The 27,873-nt window shown below is 39.0% G+C and overlaps 1 protein-coding gene across 1 annotated transcript in view; it reads right to left on the bottom strand.

Moving 5' to 3' along the window:
• Positions 1-27,873, bottom strand: part of doc2b (double C2-like domains, beta) — a 163,656-nt gene that overhangs the window by 55,745 nt on the left and 80,038 nt on the right. Inside the window, exon 2 of the mRNA XM_037687795.1 lies at positions 23,008-23,087. Within this exon, the coding sequence (XP_037543723.1) occupies positions 23,008-23,087 (80 nt within the window). The remainder of the gene's footprint in view (positions 1-23,007; positions 23,088-27,873) is intronic.

The following is a 27,873-nucleotide window of genomic DNA, read 5'->3' as shown; positions in this document are numbered from 1 at the left end:
AGTATTTCTATTTTAAATTCCATTGTCATGTGGTACCTTGTAAAACGGTAACGACTGGGTCAGAGAAACAACCTCTGAACATTATCTGCACTGAAGACCATTCGATGTTTGTTCCTTCGTGCAGAAATAAAAGGGCTTTAATTGAAATTGGCAGAATTCCTAGCTTTTATTAAACATAACGTCAACATTGAACAACATTTGTATTACTGCACAAATGTACATGTGCAGATCAAAAAGTGAGTGTTGGGCTGAGGCTGCAGAATCAGTGATACAGTGTTCTGTTGACTAAAGGAGTGACTCTGCACTTCATCTATTAAAGACGAGCAGCTCACTGTCCGAAAACGTTTTTCTCTTTTCTTTCTGTCACTCATGCACTTGCTGTGTGTGACAATTATATTTAGATTATACAGCCAGGGCAGATGCTGTGTGACGCAAACAGAGGACAACAAAAGTCATCTGCTAACCTCGATGGGCATGTTTGTGTTGCTATAAACGCACCGGCACAGACACAAGGTAAACCTCGACAGTATTAGGACGGACTCCTTTTGGCTTCAGAGTCGTCACTTCTTTGTGGTTGGACTCAGTAAGGTGTTAAACATTCTTGAGATTTTGGTCCATATTGGCATAAGAGCATCACACTGTTAATTCACACTGATGTGCAAAAAAAAAGGAGCTTCGCATTATGAGTGAACGTGGGCTCTTTTCTAAGTTCGCATTAAACAATTTTTGATGTTAAAAAGTTTTCCGTGGTCAGTTTTGATGTGGTCCTGTTGGTGTCATCGTGCCGTGATCTCTGGCTCTCACTGGAGCGGTTCGCAGCCGAGTGTGAGGCAGCTAGGAGGAGAATCAGCACCTCCGAATCTGAGGCTGTGGTCCTCAGTCAGAAAAGGGTGGATTGTTCTCTTCAGGTCGACGATGAGGTTCTGCCTTTTTGTTCACGACTGAGAGAAGAATCGAGAGTGAGATTGACAAACAGACTGGTGCAGCTTCTGCAGTATTGTGAACTCTGCGCTGGTCCGTTGTGGTGAAATGTGAGCTGAGCTGTAAAGCAAAGCTCTCTGTTTACCGGTTGGTCTATGTTCCTCCCCTCACCTATGGTCATGAACTCTGCGTAGTGACAGAAAGAATGAGATTGTGGATACAGGCGGTTGAAATGAGTTTCCTCTGGACTCTCCATTAGAGATAGGGTGAGAAGCTCAGTTATACGGGAGAGACTTGGAGAAGAACCACTGCTCCTCCACATCGAAAGGAGCCAGCTGAGGTGGTTCAGGCATCTGGTAAGGATGTTTCTTGGACGCTCCCTAGGGAGGTGCTTCGGACATGTCCGACTGGGAGGAGACCCCGGGGAAGACCCAAGACACGCTGCAGAGACTACGTTTCTCGGTTGGCCTGGCAACACCTTGGAGTCCTCCCAGAAGAGGTGGCTGTGAATAGACGTCTGAACCTTCCTGCTCAAGCTGCTGCCCCCGAGACACGACTCCTGAACAAGCGGAAGATGATGTAAAAAAAAGATGATGAAAAAGTTTTCTGTTAAGTTTAGTTAAATATATCATGGGTTAAAATAAAAACTGTATTATCAGCATGAACGGTGTTCATAACTTTAAAGTACATACACTTTCTAAGAAATGTTTGGAACCATTTATTATTTTACTTTATATATTAGGATGATTGCATTTTGTCTTGTATAAATTTGCTATAACATAAAGTTTTGTAGATTTTTCTTGATATTAAAAATCCAATATATAAAAATATGGCAGTTTATTTACTGAACCTGACAAATATGCAACTAAAAACAGATAAAACCCACAAAACTGTGTCTACATGTGCAAGACTTCCATTGATCTTATTGATATTCACAGAAAATAGGACAAAAATCACGACAACGTTCTCCGCTGGCAGGAGAAGACCAATCAGATCAGATTGTAAACAGGTTTAATCCTGAGTGACAGTTTAGAGCATGCAGACTCATCCGTTTCTGTAGGAACCCCAAAGAAAATCACAAAGATTCACAGTTCTTCTCATCTCTGAATGCAAACTATGTTTTTATGAACCAGTTCTCTGTGTCAGCATTGTTTCTCTGAGATGTCAGAGAACAGAATATAACACAAACGCCGACGTGTTTATGAGCTTCAGCTGAAGGGAATATTGTCGTCGTGTTTTAGAGCTTACAGGATGTAAAGCAGCGCTGCCTTTTTGGGGATGAAGTCGAGTCATTTTGCTGTCAGTAATTCCTGCTGAGTGCCGGGCGTTTTGCCCAGCTCCTCCATTCAATCAGATTTTTACAGACAAATTGATGATGTGTTTCTTTTACTTTCCCATTTTTGTTTTGATAAATGAGAAAAGAATGTGAAGGCAGAGAGGAATTAAAATAATGTTGCTGATAGAAGAATGAACCGTTTTGTTTTTGCACAAACACTTTCCACCAGATTAAAAAGAAAAACGCTCTTTGTGTCTTGAGATTTTAAACTTGTGGGTTTTATAAGCCTCATTATTCTTTATGATATAGAATGAATTATTCAGAACGTCTAATTCCACTGTCAGTCCGTATTTACTGCGGCACGAAGCACAAACAAGTAACATTTATCACCAAAGATGAAACTTTTCTCATTTTGTGTTTGTTTTGTGTTCATCTGATTTTATGTTTCACCAATATTTGTTATGTTCGCCTTAAGTTTTGATTTACTGTAATTATCCACCATGATTAAGATGTCCGTCTGTCCATCCATCCATCCATTTTCTTCTGCTTATCCGGGGTTGGGTCGCAGGGGTAGCAGCCTAAGCAGGGAGGCCCAGACTTCCCTCTCCCCAGCCACTTGGGCCAGCTCTTCCAGGGGAATCCCGAGGCGTTCCCAGGCCAGCCGAGAAACATAGTCCCTCCAGTGTGTCCTGGGTCTTCCTCTGGGTCTCTTCCCGGTGGGACGTGTCCGGACCACCTCACCAGGGAGGTGTCCAGGAGACATCCTAACCATAGATGAGGGTAGGAACGTAGATCAACTGGTAAAGTGAGAGCTTCATCTTTTGACTCAGCTCTCTCTTCACCACGACAGACCGGTACAACGCCCGCTTCACTGTAGACGCTGCACCTATCCGCCTATCGATGTCTCGCTCCATTTTTCCCTCATTCGTGAACAAGACCCCAAGATACTTAAACTTCTCCACTTGTTGTTGGACCTCCTCCTGACCTGGAGAGGGCACTCTACCCTTTTCCGGCTCAAGACCATGGTCTCGGATTTGGAGGAACTGATCCTCATCCCAGTTGCGTCACACTCGGCTGCGAACCGCTCCAGAAAAAGCTGTAGATCATGACCTGATGAAGCCAGTAGGACCACATCATCTGCAAAAAGCAGAGACGCGATCTTAAGGCCACTCAAACGGATCCCCTCAACATTTTGGCTGCGCCTAGAAATGAGGTCCATTAATCCATGATTAAGATGTCAGTTATACTTCTAGAGAGTTTGGATCTTCTGAAGTGGGGTTTTGGGAATAGATTATAAACAACCATTTTACCTGTTGCAGATAGTTCTTGCAGGAATAGCACAATATTTCTGCCAGACTAACCATGTAATATGAAATTGATGGCATTTAAAAATATATTAATTGCTACATATGCTTTTATTTAAATTTTGTTTTATTTGACAACAATCCACTTTAGTCTTGGCCCCGATAGGGCTAGCCTTTAGCTCGTCTATCTGGTTAGAATTAAACTATTTCTCAACAGGCTCATTCAGAACCAAATTAGGGGCACATTAGAAGATTCTTCAGGTAAACAAGTACTGCATACCTGCTATTTGTGTTGCCTGTGAATCAGAAATATAACCGACTTTGTTTCACTATGTGTGACGAATAGAGCCAAATCGATATATCTGTAGGGGCCGATATTTTAGGTCAAAATAGGCAATTGGGGATATATCGTGTTGGTGGTAATTGTCCCATTATGCGCCGATATAAACACTGGGAACAAGTATCCAAGTTCATGCTCAATAATCCAGGTAGATAAATCCACTGGGAACAAGATGTGTCCTCACATGCTAAAGGCGTAATTGTACAATGTATCCAGCAGAGGGCGCATGCGGACTACTTTCAAATCATGGCTGTTGACTTTAAGTTTCACTTTCAGCACAGCCAAAGTAGTGAGCAATACTGTGTAACGTATTTGCTGAACAAAGCATGGTAAGTTTATTTTAACTGATCTGTAAAATAAAATGTCAACAATAATAAATTATCTTCAGTCCTCAAACCCACTTGTCATTAGCTACATGCCTCTCAAGTTAGAAAGCTAGCATTTAGATAACAGGCTATTGTCTTGTAAAACTTCCAGAACAATAAATCTAACGTAGAGGAGACACGTCCTGAGCTGCGCAGCGCACTGTTTATACCGACAGTTTTAAAGCGCGGAGTGGGGGGGGGGGGACAGAGACACAGCCGCGCATTGTCTGCACCGGCAATTTTACAGTTTTGGGGGTGGGGGAGGCAGAGACACATCTGAGCTGTGCGCTGTTTGTACCGACAGTTTTCGAGTGGGTGGTGGTTGTGGGGTTTCAGTGTGAGGGTTCAACATGAGGGAAGAAGCTACCTTTAGCTCGTGCACCTGTATTGCGAGTCGCTAGCTTAGCGTTACGTTAGTGCCGACAGGTGCTTGAGGTGGGGGTGCGCACAGTTCGATAGACGGGGCACTCGGTTCCGTTGACGGGGCGCCTCACTTGTATAATGGTAGGGGAAACACTGGGCGATAGCCAAAGGCAGCAGAGGCGCTGGTGGGTTCAGAATCACACCCATGTTAATCAACCAGTTTTTATCAAGTACTTTGTCCTGTGGTAGTTCTCAAACCTTCCAACTGTGATCACCAGGACCCTGCGGTCCGGCTGAGAGCCATCAATCCCTGTGACCCGTGTGAGTTCAGAACAGTTTGTGAGTTCTGTAAGTTCTGGTGATGGTTATAATGCTGCAGCTTGATTTAAAAATGTCTGATTTAATCTTATTTGTTAAAAATATAATTTTGGTAACCAGGCTGAAGTTCAGATATGTGACTGAAATGGTGACATTCTGGGAGTGTCCGGTTTGTGGGATTCAGTTTGATTTGGTGGCTCCTCAGATTAAAGATGTCCTTCGGACGAAACGCCTCAGCAACAAACGAAACTGTCCAGATGACCTGACTGAACATTGTTGGATTTATACCTGGATTAAAGAGCATTAACTTTGGTGACTGAAAAAAAGGTTGATTAAGCACCTCAACTCAGTGTATTTTGTCTACATTATGGACCTTCTAATCCCATGCAAACAAATGCTTCATAAATTAAATAAATACATATAATCCTCGAGTCTCTGCTTCCAAATTTTGAGCTCTTTCTTTCTTTTTTTCTCAGTAACATGCTTTATGGTAGTAAATTCTAATAAATACCAATTCATCCCGAATCTCCTCGGCTCAGCAGGACCAACGAACATCTACAAGCGTCAGACAAAAGAAAAACTAATTTATCTTCTTGTCGTCATAAAACATGGCAGTCCTCTGTTTTACTGCCAGCTCTTACTGCTGAACGGAATAAATGATTTGGGAACATCAAAAACAAACTCCGGGTCGTTGCAGACATTTTCCACAGAATCTCGTGGAGCAGGAACAAGCAATTAAATCACAACGGATAAAAATAATTGGCAAATGAACCAATTATGGAAATAATCCTTCGTAGCAGGAAGAAACAAAAGATGGAAATTTGTAGCGATATTTAAAAAGCAGCTTTCAAACCTGCTGCCACTCATGGCAGATGGTAAATCCATCAATTTCACATCATTCCACCATCATTTCATGATCTAATTACCTTTGCAGGTTTTTTTAGGGTCATAAGTCTCCTGTCAGATGTCAGATATCTCCTCCTACACGCCACTTCGTCAGTGTAGCTACAGCGTGCGCTCTCAAGACATCATTACCTGCAGCGTCCCCTCAATGTGGACTGAACTTGTCAAAAGGGCCTTGTCCTACTCTGCTCCTGTGACCTGGAACATCTTGCAAAAACATCTGAAGTTGTCGACTTTGACCTCTCTAAGGGATTTTAAACTACTGTGAAGCTCATTGCAAAAACCAACGCAGTCATGTTCCTGTTTTTAGTATTTTATATCTCTTTATAATGTAGCTGTTTTTGTTTCACTTTTATTTAATTTTTCTATTTACTTTTCATTTTATATGCTTTTATATGATTGTCTATTGTTGTCTGTATTTCATCTGTTATTTGTTTAAAACAGGTCTCTCTTGTGAAAGAGTCCCCGAGGCTCAATGAGATTAATGCGTATAAATAAAGGTTGAATGAAAGATGGCTGTGGCAGCCACCCTGAATCAATGCGACTTCAAAAGTTAACAAAAAACAACATGCACGCACAGACTATGCAATGACATGACTACCTGCCTTTAGTGGCAGCGAGCGATGGCCAAGAACAAGAAAATACTTTGTTTCTGGTAAAGTGTGGACCCCAGACCCATTGTTTCCTCTTTGGCTTTTGACTCCGCACGAGATGTTGGTTTTTATTGATTTCATTGTTTTACTGTTTGTTGCTTGAATGATTTTACCAGTTCATTATTATTTTACTGTTTTAATTGATTTTATTGTTCTTATGTTTGCTTTAATGGGTTTTTATCAGTGTACAGCACTTTGGTTAACCGTGTTGTATTTAAAGTGCTTTATAAATAAAGTTGCATTGCATTCATGTCAGAATGAACATCATTTTAGCTGCAATCAATGAACAATAAATGCTTAGTAAAGGATGCTTTGTTCTCAGCTTGTGAGTTTTTTGTCCCTGCACTGTTAACAATAACTTCACATATTCAGTAATTTTTTATATTTAGCGTCCAGTATTTATTTTCTTTTGTTTGGCTCCTTATGCTGAAGTCCCATCACAGCTGTACAGAACCTTAACCCGTTTTCTCCAACCCTCTTTTCCACCGTGCCATCAGGCTCCTCACCGACAGGACATGCGTCTTCATTATCATATCTGAACGGCTGCTAACATGCAGGTGGAGGAAGCATCAATCATCAGGAGCAGCAGATAACAGGCTGGATGGGAGGGGGCGATTATTGATTTAATTCAGAATCACGTTAAAGACAGAGTTCAGAGGTCACCTGGGGTCACGGGAACCTGATTTTCATATTTGTGTGGACTGAGCTCCTGAGTCCAGTTCGTTACTGTCAGAACTAATGAATGAAAGGTTTGAAGAGGAGGGAGGTTACTGCAGGGTTATTCATTAGTTTTAATGCCAAACTTATTAACTACAGTGAAAAATCAATAAATCAATAAATTGATAAGTATAACACTTAAAATGTTCAAGATTAGACAGTTCCAGTGGCTCAAAAATGTCCACAGGCACACATTTAACAAAAGAAAAGTATCCTTGTTAAAATCTTTACATATTTGACCACAAATGTCTGTGGTGGATGCAAACACATTATTATTATTATTATTATTATTGCTTCCACAGAACGTTTGATGGATGCAGTACATGATCATCACATGTTATTGAACACAACATGTTGAGGATTTAAATGTCATGGCTCCCGACAGTTCAGTGGAAAAGTCCTTTCTTCTGTTCTGTCTAAACAGACAAATTTGATTCATGAAGTCTTCGTCAGTTGATTGGCTGGGGGATCCGTGCACGCTTCATTTACGAGCACTGCCTTGAAGATGATTGGCTCGTGAGTCCAAATCTGCAATAAATAAAGAGCCACCGGGCAAATACGTGTTCTTCCTACTTTGTTTTTTTCTTTGCCACAATTTCTGTAGATGCTCTGTTGAACCTGGTACCAGAACTGGACACCTTCTGGTTCAGGAGGGACTACCTATAGCTCTGCTGCGTTCCTTTATGTTCCTTTTATTTTGCCTAGAATCACCAGCAGACACGTCTCACATCGTTAAGGTGCATGTGAGAGATCAGTAAATATTTTAGGAGACAGCTGAGATTATTTTCCTGCAAAAATCTGTGAAAGAAACGCTGACGTAAACACATCCTTTATGCCTCCTTCACACTGGATTACAACAACGGTAAATTCCCAGGATGATACCGCGACATATTGCATGTCCACGATCGCAACGTTCCCCAGGCTCGACTGTCTTAGACTGTATACAGACGCAGCTATGAGTTGGAAGATCATCACGAAGCTACAATCACGGGTATCAAGTCTACACGAGGTTGTTTTCATAACTTAGTTACAAACTGCAGAATTTTAGTAACAGAATAATTTGTCCAGATTTTCTGGATGAAGATGCCTCTTATAAAAACCTAATGAGGAAACTGCAGCAACGAGAAACTTACACTGTGTATAAAAATAGAGTTGTTGTTTTTTATCCGAGGTGGCGTAGAATGATGGATCACGGGGAGTAGAGGAAACAATTTTTTCCATGGCACAATGGACTGGAGTCAAAGGATGACCAATGGTGACCTTGGCCACCCTATACTGACCACCCCACAAAACTTTGAGGAAAGCAATATAAAATCTAGAAAGCATAGTTTTCTCAAAAAATACAAAGGGTCAAAAATTTTCGCACTTACTTTCACGCACTTTTCGGCCTATGAGTCAAATTTTTTTTTTGCATAATTTGCATGTCCTGCGACTTATACGCCGAAGCAATATATTTATGGACTTTTACCATATTTTTAAAACAATTTTTGGCTGAAATAACCGTTTTCATTCATTCCGACTGAAAATATTGAACACTCCCATTTTCAACCACTAGATAGAACTCGAGTAGTATGGCATGCCATTGTATGCCAAGTGCATTTATTAAGTAAAAGTTCAGCTGAGACACACCTTTACTATAATGTTGAGCAAACAAATAATTGTTTTAGGTGCTTATCTTGTTAAATTTTGAAGAAATGTGCAGCGTTCCTCCTTCCCGATTTCCTCCCTCTGCACGCTCCCGGAGCACCGAGGCAGTGAATACTTTTGAACTTCAGCTGATTTCACCATCAAAGTGCATTTATTAAGGAAAAGTTAAACTGAGCTCAACCTTTACTATAATTTCAAGCAAACAAATAATTGTTTTTAAGTGTTAATCTTGTTCAAGTCTTGTTAAAGTTTTCCCGTGCATGTTCCTACGGCCGCCATTTGGCAGCCAATCGATTTTTGGCACAACACCGGCCCACGTTTCCAGGTGGTCAGCAGTGACGCATAAGAGATGCAACATATACGGCAGAGCAACATATTTATGGACTTTTCCACTTTAGTAGACATATTTGGACTGATGCAACTTATAAGGCGGCGCAACGTGTACGGTGGAAAATACGGTAGATATCCTCACACCAAAACCACGAGTGGTTATCCTAAGCTCACAGGGTTTACATACATATGGTGGCGACATCTTGGATTTTGCCATAGACACCCAGTTTTCAACAGGAACCTTTCTTACACCCAGTTGCAGCCACACACACACCAACATGGAAGCCGGTACCTCACTTATTTCCATGTCATTATGCTCACAACATGAACAGACGGATGGACGAAGGGTATTTCCAGCTCCTCCTTTTCGCTCCACGACGGGGGACAATAAAACTGAGTTAAGTGAACACACTACAGCGTGACGACAACTTTGTGTGCATGTCTTTACTCGTGTTCGAGGACATCTTCTCTCACTGAGCTCCTGCAGCTGGATCACCTGCATGTCAAACATTTATCAATATTAACCACTTCAACTTGAGCTTTCATTGCAGTTGTTGCCAGGCAATTCCATCATCTTTAGCGTAGCTCGACCAAATTTGTTTCAATCAGTATGACTTTTTTTTCTTCCGTTTTGGTCATCGAGCCAACCCGCCTGCTCATCTGCCATCTGTCAACCAGCCACCAGCTCCCGTCTGCTCGCTCTCAGCGTCCATTCCCAGCTCAGACTTGCTCCTGCTCAGACGTCGCCACGTCTCATGGAGTTCTCAGTTTGCTGCACGTCACTTCACACAGCAAAATGTTTTCGCAACAAAGCTAGGAAAAGTCTGTGCGCTGACCTGGGGTGCTTTTATCTGATAAATGACTGTTTTAACAGTTTGGTTGAAGTCTGTCGAACACCAAACACTTCGTTGTTATAACAGGCTGATGAGTCCTGTTGAGATAAATAAATAAATAAAACATTTACCTGCAATTTAACTTTGATTCAAACAGTAATATGTATCTTTTTTTATTCTTAAATTATATAAGTTTGTTAGAGTGATGTCATGTTTCCCTTTTTAGGAACAAGATGTTATTGTCTTCATACATGAAGCTTTAGAACTGAAAGCGACGAGTTTATTATTGGCATTTAATACTATTTGTGTTTTTTTAATAAAACTGAAGCACAGTAAACTATGACAAATGCACATCTGGTTGAATTTAGAGCTATAATTGAAATAAACTTGTTAAATTACCTATTTTGATAAACTGTCAGGCTAAAATAATAATTTTGCTCATGAGAATTATAAACCAAAATGTTATTTTTTTTTTAAAGTAAATATATGAAGAGTACTGCAAGATGTATTCATTAATTCTCAGTAGAGTTTAAAATGGCCCTAACACCAAATAAAGACAAAAAGTGTTGAACTTCTTTATAGAAAACTCTGAAAAGCATCTAATCTCAAGTAAAACTTGCTTATCCTTCAAGAGAATCATAAAACGTAGTTTTTTTTTCACATTTCACATTATAAAAAAAATTAACAAGTTGAAACTCGAGTGGATTTTTCCGTTCATTCTTTGGTTTAAAACACAAAATGAAACATCTGGTGCTGAGCACAACCAGAGAAAACCAGCTGATTAAACGTCAGCCAGAGCAGAGAACTTATTTTCACAGGAAACAGGTTTTCTGCTCCAGAGTAATGAAATAACATCACAGTGATAATGAGTTCAGGAGGTAAGACACGGGGGGGTGTTGTGTTTGCACCGGGGTTTACCGAGTGTAGACCGGACAAAAGGATTGATTAGAGGGGGACGGGGTGGAGGTCCGAGCTTATCTCAGCAGCTTACCTTCTTGTATCTGGGGACAGGAAGCTTCAAACATAAAGCACCAACACAATGAGAGCATGCAGAAAGAAAAACACGGAGACAAAAAGAGAAATTAAAACTCAAACAGAGAACGAGACAAAAACAAAAGAGCAAGCAGTTTTTACATGTAAGAATTTATTTTAAAACCCCTAATTCATTTAAAAACCCTAACATGATGATTTTTTTTCTGTGTAAACTGATTCGCTGAAACAATAACTCTGCACAAACTCTGATTTGATTTGTTTGTTTCCCCTTGAACAATCACACGACAGAGAACGACACCCGGAAGCGCAAACGCCGTCGTCTCACAGAAGACCAGTGGCTTTTTATTGTCTTATTAATATTTCAACATTTAATTAAATCATCTGATTATAATTTCATTTCTATGCAACCACCGTGATATTTATTTAATTAAACAACCAGATTGTCAGACGCCGGCTCAGAAAACGCTGAGCTTTATTTGTGCTTTGATGCTGAATGTCAAAACGCTTCTCTCCTAGCTTCTTTTAATAACATTTTTTGTCTTGACGTTGTTTGAAAACATCTTCACGTTGAGTGAAGCTGATTTTATATAATAAAGTCAATTATACATTATATTAAATTAATATTAGTCCAACCTCTGGCGGAACTGTGATGCGAGTTTGCAGCACTACAATAAAAGATGAAACAAACATATAGTAAGTTGTTTTAATAATCACCATGTTCACATTTGGTACGGGGTGATGATGCGTTTGCTTCTGTTTATGATCATCTGTAGCTTTGGAAATAAAAACTGGATGGCTTTTTTTTTTTTACTCGAGTCTTTGGGTGTCCTGTAGATCTACAGCTGATTTACTGTTGAAGCAAATACAATTCAAGATGGCTACCACAGCCAATTGAGCTAAATGCATTAAAAAACAGCCACAACTCTGTAAATTTGACATAAACAACTCATCCAACATCAGATGGATGCTGTCTATCATGGTGCACTAAGATTCATAACTGGCTGTAACTACCGTACCCACCACTGCACCCAGTATTCACTGGTTAACTGGACATCATTAACTTCACGCAGACTCTCTCACTGGTACATTGTCATCTTTAAATCACTTCTTGGTCTGCTGCCTTCTTATATCTCCTCCTACATGTCTCTGCGTGAGTGCAGCTGCAGCGTGCGCTCTCAGGACATTATTACCTGCAGTGTTTCCTCAGTGAGGACTGAACTTGGCAAAAGGGCCTTCTCCTCCGCTCCTCTGACCTGGAACATCTTGCAAAAAAGATCTGAAGTTGTCGACCTTGATCTCTAAGGGATTTTAAATAACTGTTAAGTTCATGGTAAAAACCAATGCAGACATGTTCCTGTTTTTAGTATTTTATATTGCTTTATAATGTAGCCGTTTTTGTTTTTATATAATTTATTTTATTTACTTTCATTTTGTATGCGTTTTATATGATTGTCTATTGTTGTCTGCACCTCGTTTGTGTTCTTTGTTTAAAACAGGTCTGTCTTGTAAATGTGACTCAATGAGACTAACCTGTATAAATAAAGGTCGAATGAATGAATGATAAATTTGACATATATTCAAGCTACAACGAGATGTGGTGATAGCTGAGGATCATCCACAACACAAACTCCAAGGACTTCTCTTTGATCAAAATTTTAGCAGTAAATTTTGGATTTTGACCGTCGCCCAACGCTGTCTCTTAGCAAGGTATCTTATGACCCACTCTGCAGATTTTTGTATTTTAAAACTCCAGCATGAAAGGTGGCGGACGATGTGTGCTGTACTCCCTCGCTACATTGCAGTTCAACTTTCGCAGACTCACTCGTTCGTGATTTTCAACGCAAGATTGTATACGACACACAATTGTCAACTTTAATCTCACGAGATTGGGACGGTACGGGATAAAAAGTTAAAAAAATTAAAATGGCACCTCCATTTTGTAGTTTTTTTTCAATAAGACTATACTGTAACGCGGGTTAAAAGAACTACATGGCCCAGAAGCCAACAGTGCCTCCGGCCACTGCTTTCTGCTGAAATGGAGGGAAAGTTCTGCAACGCAGTCAGAAGTAACGATCTATCTATGAAACACAGAACTGGCAGGAAAGTAACAAATAATCCTGAAGCTTCCTGAAGCTCAATTATCCATGCACACATCAACCTGGACAGGGCGGCGGGCTTCGTTGCTGCAGGGTAGGTCTGCAGAACCAGAAGCAAGCTGCTGGTCTGCAGAGCTGGTGAGTAAAATGTTGCAGTACTGTACAGTACATATACACATGTTGCTAAAATTATGTAAGAGTTTAGAACATTGCAAGAGTGTGTGCAGGTTTTATAAAGTAATATATAAATATATAAATACTAAAATAAGCATTGTGTTCCTACTTCGTAGTTTTTCACCTATCGCAGTGGTGTTTGGAACGTAACCCACAGTGAAAATCGAAGAACTACTGTATTCCCTCAAGGAATTCCAGGTATTTCATTTTAATTTAGTAATATAACTAACACTTTGACGATCTTACAACTATTGCAGGGTTTTAATTGTTCTACTTCCTCTGGTTCCAACAAAACAAGCAGAACACCGACGCCCCCAGTTGTTGAGGTTAGATTTTAAGTTTTTCTGGATTGTAATTGAACATGGAATGAAAGCAAACCTTCATATTTTTAATGGAAGATAATCAAGTGGGCAGCAGTTATAGTGTGTAGAAGAATAGTGATGGATCCTGGTGAGTGGAGGGAGTAATCGTTTTCACCAGGCACAACGGAGGAGCCAGGGGGTGGCAAATGGTTGGCCACTATAGATTAATCTTTGGCCACCCTACACATAAGCAATATAAAATCTAGAAAGTATAGTTTCCTTAAATTATAGGGGTTGTCGATTCACATATATGTTGGCGGAAAGTACATCTAGATGCAGCCACATATTAAAATGGAAGTCAGCACTTTACTTACTTTTGGTTTTCTAGCTCACAATGTTTACACATACACATACACACACACACACACACACACACACACACACATATATATACATATATATATATATATACATATATATATATATATATATATATGGTGGTGGCCATCTTGGATTTTAAAGTGGTAACCCAACTTTTGAAAGGAACCTTTCTCACACCTGGATGCAGCCACACCAACATGGAAGTCAGTACCTACCTCACTTGTTTTCCAAATTATCATGCTGACATGCACGGACGGACAGACGGTATTTCCAATTCCACCTTTTGTTCCACGACGGGACAACAAGCCCCATTTGTAGAAATATCTTCACTTCAACCTTTTTTAGTAGGAAACCAACCAAAACTGTAAAGAGGTGCAGACTACACAATGCTCTCATGTAGGAATGCGCGATATATACGGCACACGATAGAAACGATTGAAATTTTGCCTACGATGGAGATCTGTCTTCTACTGGCTAACCGCAGTAATGCTGTGTCTGTTTTTTAGTTGAAAACTGTGCGCAAGTGGCGTTAAAGTCTTTTCTTCGATGGCTAAGTAGCGAAGCTACAAGCTAACTACACCCGGCTTGCCGTAGTGTTTCCGTATTCTGACGCATGCGCATAATGCTGTGTTCCGTCAAACGTTTTTTTTTTTCCGTCGAAAGTTAAAGTAAACGGTCATCTTTAGAGAAACCTGCTCTCTGATCTGTGAAAAGAACGCTGTGTTGTGTGATTTTACTGCGAGACCCTCTGGTCAAAGCCACAGTCATTTTGTGTCAGCTCTCCATTAAAGCAGAAGGAGGCGCCCACTAGAGGTTTGGAGGGTGAAGTGTTTCAGTTGCTGCTCTGCTGCTGTTCATTTCTTAAGTTAATAAGACTGGAAACTGTTAAGAGTTAACTTTTTTTTTGTTTAAAACATATGGCTAAAACTACACTTGATATCTTTTGCACCGTTTTGCACTTCAAGAAAGAAGCCTAATACTTGATTTGTTTATTATTTAAAAACTCTGTGGACTTAGTAGTGGAATTTTCCTAATTCAAAATATATGATGGCAAAAGGACACCCTGTGCTTTTCTTTAAGCAAGTTTTATACCCAAACATATCGAGCTATATATCGTTATCGCCACCCTTCACAATACATATCGTGATATGAATTTTATGCCATATCGCATATCCCTACTCTCATGTAGAGATTTATTACTGAAATAATTATATTCAATTCAATTAAACTTCATGTTTCTTCAGAGTTGCACATATTATGAAAATGTAATAAATCTGGGTTTGTCACGGAACATTTGCACTTTTAAAGTTTGCTGTTTTTCGACACATTACAACTTGTTTATCTGAGCTGAACATAAATTAAAACGTCCAATCTTCAGGTTGAGGGTTTCAGAAAGGTGTGTGTTGTAACTCCTGCTCTTGTCACTTGGCTTGTTAAGCTTTGAACCAGACGTCTATGAGCAGAAAAGATGCAGCTTGTTCAGGCAAAACTGTGTTGTAGAACTGGAACAAGAGGATGGGTGCATAATCACAAGTTTGTTAGGAAGCAGGTGCAATTTAGTTTTTCCATTAAAAATAACATGTTTTTTAAATTCTGCTTGTTCAAGACCTGTAAATGGACAAACATTGCTCAGTTAGTGATGTCTAGGGTAGTTTATTTCTGAAGTGGAGCCTGGTGAGCTGTAACCAGTGATTTTATTTAGGCTCAGACATAAAACAGATATTCTGCCTGAAATATTTATCAAAATACTCCTTTCGGTTAATAATGCCCAATCGTGACAAAAGGGGCTGTCTTACAAAAAAAAATCTTAGCAGACCAATCATACTTGAAATGTATCGTCTATCTAGCGGAGTCTGGCCAAAGGCCTGACAGAACCTGTATTAACTGCTCAGAGAGGAAATCACGATTGATTGTGTGCTGCAAGCTGCAGCGCTTCAGTTCATCCTTCCTGATCGGCCCTGCGCTCGATTAGACGTTTCATCAATATTTAGAGCCAAAACGTGACGCGCTGTAGAGAAAAATACAATTACTGTTTAGGATTGTTTTCTATATTTGTTTTATGAAACACAAATAAAATGGCATTTCCTTAAAAAAATATTTTATCTTAAAGCAGCAGGGGGAGAAAAAAAAAAAAAAAAAGCCTTGACGTAAACTAAGATAAAGCAGAAAAATAAGTAAAAACGTCTCTGAGAAAGCGAGCCCGAGTGTGTTTGCGTTTTTTTCCACACCGGTGTGGGTGTACCGGGCGAAGAAAGGGCAGCCTGCAGACGGAGGAGAATAAAAGATTGTTTGAGTGTTAATTTAGGTTGTGGAGTGGGTGGTGCTGAGCAGACGGGTCGCAGAGCTGCAGCTGGATCGTAAAAAGAGGTTTAATTCACTGATAAGAAAAGTACATTTTTTATTTTCTTTAGGAGGAAGATGCATTTGGGTGAATGGTGAGTCCACAGTGAGAGAACGTAGAACAAAACTGAAGCAAAGCATGAAGTCAACAAGTTTTATAAAACTGCTGTTCAGCCATTAGAAATAAAGACATTTAGAAAACTGCAGGGCTAGCATTCCTTAAAGAAGTGCGCATCGCTCTCTGACTTTCATGACAAATTTTTAGGATAATTTTATCTGAGGAAATGATACCGAGTTGTGGCCATTTTGACAAAACAAGACCTCTTAGTGCTCAGAATGTTTACTCTCAGCTACTACCACAACAAAATTGAGATCAAATTCTATCCATTTCTGTCTCATATTGTGGAGAGAAAAGAAGGCATTGTAAATACAGTCCACCTGTCCAGCCGTCTGTGCAGGTTGTAGGATTCCAGTGTTTTTAGTAATTGCTTCCTTGCAGCCTCTGAGTGGCAGAACGGAGCCACAGCACCACAGCTGATCCTGATCCTGGCTGATGAGCTTCTGGTGTACTTAAGGACCTTCGGATCAGTTCTTCTCTGCTGGAACATTATGCTACCAACCGGTAACTAGTTACAGCATCACAGTCCTTAAGATATATATAAAAAAAAACTTCTTCTTTCTACCTCCATGTCCTCTCTAACTGCATCCATATATCTCCTCTTTGTCTTTGTCCTGGCAGCTGCATTTCTATCTTTCTTCTACCAGTATACACACTGTCCCTCCTCTGGACATGTCCAAACCATCTCAGTCTGGTCTCTAACTTTATCTCCCAGTTGTTCAACATGTGCTGTACCTCTGATGATCTCATTCCTAATCTCATCCATCCTTGTCACTCCTAAGGAGAACCTCAACATCTTCATTCCAGCTGCTGCCTGATCTTTCTCCTGTCTTTTTTCCATGCCACTGTCTCCAGCCCATACAACATAGCTGGTCTCACTCCTGTCAACCGTCCGACCACGGCTACGATGGTCTCTGGGGCAATGCTCTCCCCTGCACACAGGAACAGCAGGTTTAGCAGGTGCTAAAATAATTTATTTTAAATAAACAATTCATGCTGATCGTGCAGCTCATCCAATAATCAGCCAATTGTGTGTCGTGTCCAATCTTATTTTGAAAAATTGCGATAGAGCCAGTCCGTGAAAAACAAACCGTGAAGTAGCGAGGGACTACTGTACCTGTGTTTTTCTACACAGTGCAACTCATACCCACTTGAACATCTTGCATCAAAACCAAACGACACCAAAAACCAAAAACATGGCTTACTTGCATTCTCCATTTAATTTCTGTCCAGAAAAAACACTTACCTTGAAAACTACAAACGTTCACTTTTCAAATCCCTCAGCAATGGGGGACATCAGCGTACCACTTGTTGAGTTGACTAAGGTCAATAAGCCGAAGTGGACAACTTGAACTGAGATGACTCCATAAGTAAATTAGTTATAGATGTGTACCCAATTATTCCTCTCATTCAAATCTGCCAAATGACGTAAAATATTTTGCTTACAGACAGTATTGACTCCAAGAATCAATGTCAAAGTTTTAGGTACAAATCTTGTACGATGTATTGGAGTTTGTGTTGGGGATGACTCTCAGCTACTATCTCACCAAAGTCTAACACGTCATCTGTTAAACTGAGTGATAGCCGTAGGTTAGTTAAAAACGGCAGCCATCTTGAATCATGTTGACTCAAAATGTTCAGCAGTTATAGATGTACTCCAATAATTACTTTCTTACTTAATGTTATTTTTCTGTTGGGAAACCTTCATCTCAGAGCAAAAATAACTTCTCAGAAAAGTTTGTAAAATAACGTTTCTTAATTTTAAAACAGTTTATTTTGAACATTTATGAAAGCTGCATTCTTAAACTTTTTTCTAAAATGTTACAACCGTTTTTCTAAACCTTTGCGTTTTATTTTCAAGCTTTTCTTTGGAACAACTGCTCCTATGTGCATTACTGAACTCAAAACTTCCCATTTTTTCACAACTCTTAAGAAAATAGCCTCTGACTGAGCGTCCCTCTACAGGCAGCAAAACCCCAAACCATAATACCTCCACCACCATGCCACACAGCTGGTATAACTTTCCGGGTCTAAGAATTTTTTTAAAATTTTAATCTGATAATTTTTTTGTTTTTAAATCAAAGTCTGATTTTAAAAGGTCATTTCTGAGTTTGATCCTTGTTCTTGTAATAAATTCAAACCCTGCAGAACCTGTTTTAGAACTCTGGGCTTGACTTTGCTCTTGGGCTGGATTTTCTGGGGCAGCTGGTTCTGGGTAATTTGGCCATCGTTTGAAATCTGTGCCACTTGTGTATCTGTTTCCTCAGTGTGAAACTTCTTTTCAAATATTTTCAAAGCCTTTGTAAGACTCTGGGGACCATCAAAAATAGAAGATTTCATGTCCAGATGTCAAATTTTAAACCAAAACAGACCAGGAGTTCAGACCAGGATCCTTGTAATGCCGAATTCGGTGAAATTAAGAGATCTAAAACATTTTACTGAACTGAAGCATTGCAACTGACAGTAATGATTGGGGAAAGAAGAAATAAAACAGGGACCACAGCACAGAACTGAAACTTACAGCCAATGTCCACCTTTGACATCAGTAACGTCCAAGAATACATACTGTAAATATGGTCAGGACAGACACTTGTTTTGTTTCTGATGTTAAAGTGTCAGATTTGATCGTAAATATATGGATGCAACACTCGTTCAGAATATTTCTGGAAACAAAGTCTTGGAGAATCTAGTCAGCAGTCCAACCAGCTGTTCCTGCCTGAACACCAAAGTGTGGGACAGATACAGACAGACGGCTCTGGATCATCATGCTGTGGCCACGGAGCAACGAGGACAACAAGAGATTTGTTTATTTAATTAACACGTGTTGTAAAAGATGAACGCCAGAAAAACGGCTCACAACCAAAAAGGGGTAACTCCTCTTAAGATCAGATATAACTGCTACCTGCTAGAATAAAACTAGTATTCTTTAAAGGAATGCAAATCTCACACCACCTGATGAAGATGACTTTTAGCGACCGCCACACCAAATTTTAGCTTGATATCTGCGAAACAGACTACGTTTTAGCCCTTTTGGTGTTTGTTTTGGTTGATTAGCTTTGGCGACCATCTTTAATCAAGTTGACTCTAAAAGTCTTTCAGTCTTAGATGTGTATTCATTCAACCTTTATTTATACAGGTTAGTCTCATTGAGCCTATCCATTGAATTAGATTTAGAAATCTGAGTAACATCAGAGGAATAAAAACTAACTCCACAGACCGGCATCCTGCAGGGAAGAGTTCAGTGAAAAATTAAAAGTGTGTGTTGAGGCAAAGCAAAGCCTAACGATGGCTGCAGGAAAGGTAAATCACGGTGACAAACTTATTTTGATTTTGATGCACTGCAGTGTAAAATAAATCACAACAGTGAAGTATAACACAGTACCATTTTGAACTGAACCTAAAACTGTAAAAAAGGCATTTTTTTCCCACTAAAAAAAGACATGGTGTCATCATTTTAAATCAAGACCAGAAGCAAGTTTATGTTACTACAGCAGCTGAGAAGGGACAAACTAAACAGTGGCAGTAGACTTTTATCATTTTTCTATCGTTTTAGAAAAGGCGAGTTTGGTGGTGGCGAGGATGAGATCCAGTTTGGTCCAACTGATGCCGTTTAATATCCCTACATCCCACACACTTTCAATCTGTGTTCATATTCACAAAAATTGGATTAAATTTACACTGAATTTGAATATGTCATTCTTTAGGTGAGAACTGAATCATCAAATTACTGAGCAGTAATTACTGTGACTCATCAATTTTAGGGATGCATACAAATGGTCATGTTGCTCTTGAAAAAAAATTAAAGAGAGCATTACGGTAAGTACCCTGACAGCTTTTGTGGCATTTCACACTGATTTTGAAGAGCCATGTGGGCCCTACTGGATTGATGTTTCAGTGAAAATGTAAGGTGATGAAAATTAAAATATAAACAGAAGGAAAACTTGATGAATAATCTGCAAATTGATCTTGTAAGGTTTTAAAAATGATCATATGCTGCTACATAAAGAGCCCTACCTCAATGCAGTCTCTGCTAACAGGGCAAACAAATCAGTGCCGCCCTTTTGGTAGGAGCAAAGAAAATTCAAAACTTCAAAGATTGCTGCATTACATTAATCTTTTGTTTTCTTTGGAAAATGTATTATTACACCAGTAGTTATAATGTTCAGACCAAATTGCTATTATTACTGTAAAGCAGGAACTTCTAATTAATAAAAACAGCTAACTGGAAATATTTTATCAGTATTAGACATATAAAGTACTTTATGACTTAAAGTACAGTGTATTGAAGTGGTTTGAAATGTTGCTCCACTTGGTAGTTTTATCACAGTAGCTGTAAAGCACCAGATCGGCATTTTGCTGCTTCTAATGCTTGGTGGAAGGCCCATTACTAAAACCTCTTGTTCCCCGTTTTCTTAATTTCTAATATGTTTAACATCTGTTTATTTAAATAAAACAAGACTATTTCACTGCCGTTCTGTATGTACAAGGATTTAACAGTTTGTGGCTTTGATATGTAAACAGTATTGGATATTTAATGTGGCACCTAGTAAGACAGCGGTCATAAATCTTGCCCAGTCAGTGGCCATTTTAGGGTATTTCTATTTTAGTGGTTAAAAATATTAACGTTTTAGCACAGTGCTAATGTTCAGTTCAGATGCATACATTTTATTTTGCATCTTTAGTTTTTCTGTGCTGTTGTTTTGGTTAGGATTTTTTTGTTAGCATCTTGCAAAGGGCACGTCTGAAAAAACCAACCAAAAAAAACAACAACCCACATTTGTATGAGTTTTGTTTTCTGAGTATTATTATTATTGTTTTAATAATTGACCCAGAGCTTTAAAAAAAATCCAGTCTTACTGTATTTTCAGAGTAAGACTTATTACACACTCATTGGTCTTTTCTGCTCTAATAAGCTTCTTCTTGTAATTTTGCTGTGTAGTAACTTACTCCTTTTTCCTGACCACATCCCAACAGAGCTATGATAACAATGATTTGGCATGTTAGGTGTGATTGTTGGATTATTACAAATGCACGAACACTTCACTCAAAGCAACTTTAATCACCATTATCAGTTTTGAGACTTTAGCAATACGGTTCTTGTTCAGGTTTTTATCATGAGCCATAATCAATAGCATCTCATTGGAAAAGTGCTTAACTGAAGTTTAGCTGGTCGCAGCTTTTATTAGAGCAATGGCAGATTTGCAACACAAAGAAACACCAGTAAAGGGGGTTAACCAAACCAATTAAACTGTGGAAATGGGCACATAGTACAATGAACAAAATAGCAAAATGATTTTCATTTCTTGGCCAGCCAGCAGCTGAAGTCTAGCAGCAGAGCAGTATAGAAAATAACAACCATAAATCATTGTGGCCTTATAGCCGTTCTGCTGTCCAACACTCCTGCCAAGAACGGCTCCACTTTCCTTCAAACCAGCTATTCATGCAGACAAAAGAGTTATAGTTGCTGACGGCGACCACAATGGTCAGAAACATCACTATTGCAGCAGAAAGAGGAAAGGCGGGGAGGAATATGTTTATTTGTTGCCGCTTCACTCATGTAGAACTACTGAATGTTAATTATTGCTGATCAATGTAAAGCCTTCATCATAAATAATTTCAAATTCTAAATAAGAAACAGAGGTTTATGATTCAGTAACTAAGTAAATAAAATCTCAGGACCAAAAGTCAAACAACATACATGCATACATACACACGCATATACATGCATACATACACACGCATATTATATATATATATATATATATATATATATATATATTTACACATGCATACATACATATACATAATAATAATTATTATTATTTATAATTTTTTTTATTTTTATAGGTGAACAAAAACTTTCTTAAAATCCCCTTTTCACATCTCATGAAGTGAAAAGAGAAAATATTCTTGGACAGACTTTAAGATAAAACTATAACAATAAACGCAAACAGTTTGACACATAAAATACTATTTTTGCTCCAACAATATTATTCTCAAGGAGCTATTAGCTGGAGATGTCTCATACTAAATGACAATACTTTTCTCAGGTCCTGTTTCAGGTCTTTATCAGGCTGTTTTTCCTGGTTTTTTAAAACCATAATTTTTAGATGCTCTTCATGTTCAAAGTGGGGGAAAAAAGCTAAAAAGTTACTTGCTAAAAAGCAGCCAAAGTCTAACATTGTATCTTTTGCGACTGTGTTGTATCGGTAGCTTCGAGAGCAGCTTATGGCAAAAAACGTGTCTAATGTCTTATGAAATATAAAAAATAAATACTCGTCACACCGGTGCAGTTTTTCTCACACGTTGCAGTGGGATGTGTAAAGTCACAATTTGTTTTTAACTGTATGTGTAGGTTGACTAAAAGGTTCCTGCTAAAATCTGCATTTAAACCAATATTTCATCAGATAAATTCACACAAACTGTCAGTTTAAGTTGATCTCTACTGTGGCAGCTGTTTGTGCAGGAAACTGAGCCAAATAAGATCTGATTCATAAGAGCTTGTGAACACACATATAAAGTGCAACTAAAAAGGCCTAAGGTGGCTCTGATAAGAGCAGATGTAACTAAGTGGCAGTAATTACAGACACATCTTATGCAGAGTAACAATTTAAATTAATTGCGATGGCTCACCTTGGCTTTGTTAATGGTGCAGTGCAGTGCGTTGTTCTCCTGGTCATAAAGCAAACTAAACTCCAAGGTTCCCAGTGTGGCTGTAAAGATAAGACACAACAACAAGAAAGGAGAGAAAATGAGTTGTTGAGAAATCAGTTTTTTGGCACACAAGCATGGTCACCGGGGAGAAAATTAATTGATCTGCATAATTTGGATCATTTGAAATGGAAGCCCTCATGAGGCTTCTAATTGTTGTAACAACTAATTACCAACATATACAATGAATGCTACGTTTTGTTCCATCAGTTATATTCTGTGACAGAATAAGAGCAAAGGGAACCTCATGACTAATGGAGGTATTTTCTCAAAAGAGGTTGTCAGTATCAGAATCAGAATCCACTTTATTATCATTGTACCAAAATACAGTGAGGTTCGTACAGTCGTCCGAAAGATGGGCGGCGGAGTGCATGTTGCTGCTGCTCCTGAGAGTGCGGCCCCTTATAAGGGGAAAAGGCCATGAGGATAGGTTAGTGATATTACTCTAAAGATCTCTTCACAGCTTGTCATTATTAGGACACGATTTAAAACATCAAAAAACTCTACCAGCAAGCACATTTATAAACATGTTACAAATTTGACGACAAGACGGTAGATCTGTCCATGAAGCACTTCCAGATAGTCCATAGTCCTGATAAGATGTTGGTGTCAGACGGTGCAGCTCTAATAAGCGTTCACAGAAGTTCTCGGGGGGTGTTTGCGATAGACAGATTTTCCTTAGTTTACACATGTCCCAGGAGAAATTTGATGTTGGCCTGCCCCAAGGCCAACGGGGGAGCCAGATTCAGATAAGCCACAATTGTTGATTTTTTTCAGGCAGACTGTTTTTCTCGTCAGCCTTGTGTCCTGCTGGTACTTTCGATCCAAAATGGCCAGATTTTTGGGCATTCCACTGGTATAAAGTAGGATGAATTTTACACATGTGATTGAGGATTAGGATTGTCAGTTTTTAATTACAGAACTGGACTACAGAGGAACCGTTTGTGGACTGACATTATTTACAGATGAGCTTACCAGTAAACAAGCAGATCCTGGAGACATACGGTATGTGGGGGTCAAATCATATATGTGAAGAAGATATTTGTGGATTATAACTCTGCATTCAGTACTGCTAATCCAAGCAAAATAACCACAAAACTCCACCAGCTCAGCCTTTGAGGACTGGCATACCACAGGTATGTGTGCTTAGTCCCACCCAGTACTCCCTCTTCACACATAACTGCATCCCTGTACTCAACCCTAATGTCATAGAGAAGTCAAATCAGTGTTAAATCCTCTTGCAGCTTGTTAGCATTGAAGTGTTTTTAGCATCAATGCTAATGAACTCATCATTTGCTGCAAAACTGTCTACAAAAAATATTTAAACATACTAGAAAAGATAAGAGAAACTGAAGATTATTTTTTTATAAGTTTCTTGTGCTCTAAAATTTTTTAGATTCAGATAAGTATTCAAGTTTATATCATGTTAGCACCAAGTTAGCATTGAAAAAGTTGTTAGCGTTAATGCTAATTAACTTGTTGCTTGCTTCAAAGCTGTAAAATGGCACGACACTCTCCTGAAGAATGATAAAAATATGAGGAAATGTTAGCAGAGATGAAGAGAACCTACAGATTACTTTGATATCAGGTTTGCTGGTCTCTTGAATGGTTTTTGACAATAAATCTAATCATTTCCTACAAAATGCTTCGTCACTAATACATTTCACAAAATAAGCAAAAAGATTTGGTACATCTGGGTGATTTATTTATTCTGTCTTCAGTATTTCTTCCTCTCATGCATCTCATCAGGCATCTCATTTTTTATAATGTTTGGTTGTTTGCTTATGGCTTGAAGTTTTCCATGTAAAGTTTAAATTTTAATAAATTATATTCTATCTGGGGGTGGCACGGTGGCAAAGTTGGTAGAGCTGCCGCCTCTCAGCGAGAAGGTCGTCGGATCGAATCCTGGCTGGGGGGCTATTCTGGGTGGAGTTTGCATGTTCTCTCTGTGCATGCGTGGGTTTTTTCCAGGTACTCCGGTTTCCTCCCACAGACCAAAAACATGCATGTTAGACTGACTGGTAACTCTAAACTGTCTCTGGGTGTGAGTGAGAGAGTGAATGGTTGTTTGTCTCGTTTGTCTCCATGTGTCCCTGTGATGGACTGGAGACATGTCTCGGGTGTCCCCGCCTCTCACACAGTGACTGCTGGATATGGGCACCAGTGACCCCCATGATCCGAAAAGGATGGATGGATATTCTATCTGTGTGAATTCTGTGAATTTAGCTCCTGTTCTCCATCCATTAGTAATAATTTCAGGTTTTTCACTTCAGAGCTGTCTTTCTGTTGGATTTGAGCGATGACATCTATGATTTTCTCTCTTTTTTGGCAGCTTTCCCCCCACTTGAAGTTCTGCTGAGGTTCTCTCCATTCTGAATAATTTACCAACCAGTCAGAAAATAAAACCCATGGTTACCTGAAGAGGTTGCTATATATAAAAAACACAGCAATACACTGGTGATCAGTAAACTTAATTTTCTGGCAAGATTGTTATCCTTTGTTCCCTTAGACTGTCAGGAAACAAGGATTTCCTCATTTACAGGGTTGATTAAAATTATATTGTGCAATAATTTCAACAGCAAAAAAATAACCAAAATAAAATAAAACACATAAAGAAGATGTGTGGGGCATGAAATACCTCACATTTTTTTAAACTGTTGTGTTACAAACACTGCATTTGTTTTCTTTACACCTTGATATTTATATGAGCAGCAAACATGTTTAGTTTTTTCTAAATTCAAAATGGTATTTGTAGCTATCGACACCTCCTACATGTTTTATCTCATCTAAAAACATGCGCCAAGTAATGTGGGTTGAACCAGCTCTTAGCTTCCCTTATATGATATTATGTCAATGGAGAAGTTTAATACCATTATGGGACATTTGCATAAATAATAAATGTTCAGACATAAAGAGGAAAGCTATTTCAGTTCCTCTTAATGAACTTAAAGTTGTTTTTGTTGAAGACAAAGTTGCACATTTGTTGAATTAAACACAAACATTTACCTCTCCATCATCATTTCTTGGTATAAATAGCTGGTCAGTTTCCAAAGCATTAAATTTCATAAAGTCATGATTAAAATCTAAAATGATCGGAGCAGTTCTGAATCCACTCAATCTCAGGGACAAAAAGCTGAGCTAAAAAAACACAAACACAATGATAAACTTAATGAGATTGATTTTTAGTTTGCTATGAGAATGTTTAATTAACCCTAAAAGTAAAAAAAAAATAAAATAAAAAATAAAACAGTTGTGTTCTGTGCAGCCAAAATGTAAAACTGTGCATTAACCAAACAGACGTATCCAGGAAGTATTTATTTTTCAAGACAATTAATTCAGGTTCTCAGGAGAGTTTATTTTTTGTTGAAACGTAACAATTTTGTTGGATTTTTTTAAATCTGGATTATTGTGTAAGAACTTCAAAATTTTTCACTTTAAGTTTATGTCTGTAAATATAGCTATATTTAGAAAAAACATTGTAAATTGGTTTTAAGAATACATTTTACTTGCTTCTCTATCATCTATCACTGGTGCTCATTCATTATTACCTGACTGAACATTGTTGGATTTTTACCTGGATTATTGAGCATGAACTTTGGTGTTCTCTATCATTTATAAATACCTTCATGAGGTTTATGAGGGGGGGGGGGGGGGTTATAGGAAGGAGGCAAATATCAATATCCTCTACCTGTATTATAAGCTGCATGTTGGAAAATGTTCTTCCATTTCTTCTGGCTTGTCCATCTCCACGGGTCTCCACAGCGAGTCATCCTCCTCCATCTCTCTGTCCTCACTCCACCTCCATGTCCTCTCTAACTGCATCCATATATCTCTTCTTTGTCATTTTCCAGGCAGCTGCATTTCTAACATCCTTCTACCAATATACCCACTGTCCCTCCTCTGGACATGTCCAAACCATCTCAGTCTGGCCTCTCTAACTTCATCTCCCAGTTGTTCAACCTGTGCTGTACTTCTGATGATCTCATTCCTAATCTTATCCATCCTTGTCACTCCTAAGAAGAACCTCAACATCTTAAAATTTCTGCTAATTTCAGTTCTGTCTCCTGTCTTCTTGTCCATGTCTCTGTCTCCAGATCATACAACATAGCTGGTCTCACCACTGCTCTGAAATTTTTCTAAGGATGTCTCTGAATTCAGACTTAAAACCCAAAGATCTTAGCTGAGCAGATTTACTCCTCCAACATATTTTACAAGACAAAAAGAAGCAGTTAATGAGCGTCTTTCCTGACAGGACTTTTCTGTCCAGCCTGCGCTACAACACTTAGTTTACATTTAATTTGTTCGTCTGTTTATTCAGGGCAGCAGCACGATCCCGTTAGATGGTTTATGAAGGTTCGGCTTGAAACTGTTATTTCTTTGAAAGGCAGATGTTGGAGCACGAGGCTGTAGCTGTGGGGTCCAGCTCAGATGCAACAGCGCTGTGAACGCTACAGGAGGATAATAAAGTGGACCGTGGGTTTTTTGAGCTGTGAAATCAGATTCCCGTCTTGCTGCGCAGCCTAATTTCTCCGACACTCAGGGAAAAGGTGGCAGCCGGCTTTAATTCATTTTCAAGTAGCTGCTTAAGATCACTGAAAGCAATAATTAAACAATTAAACTGAAAACTGTGAATAACATTATTATCAGCAATGGAAGAAACAAAGTCATAGATATTCAAGTCTTTTCCTTAAAGGTCATGAGTCATTGTGACATAAAATGACTTTCGATTTCAGTATGCGAGTGCGAGTCCTGCCCTTTTCATGACAGACAAATGTAATCGACAGTTGA

This window comes from Nematolebias whitei, chromosome 14 (genome assembly GCF_014905685.2).
Source record: "Nematolebias whitei isolate Nwh7 chromosome 14, NemWhi1, whole genome shotgun sequence".
Taxonomy (NCBI): Eukaryota; Metazoa; Chordata; class Actinopteri; order Cyprinodontiformes; family Rivulidae; genus Nematolebias; species Nematolebias whitei.
This window is presented reverse-complemented; position numbering and strand designations above follow the sequence as displayed.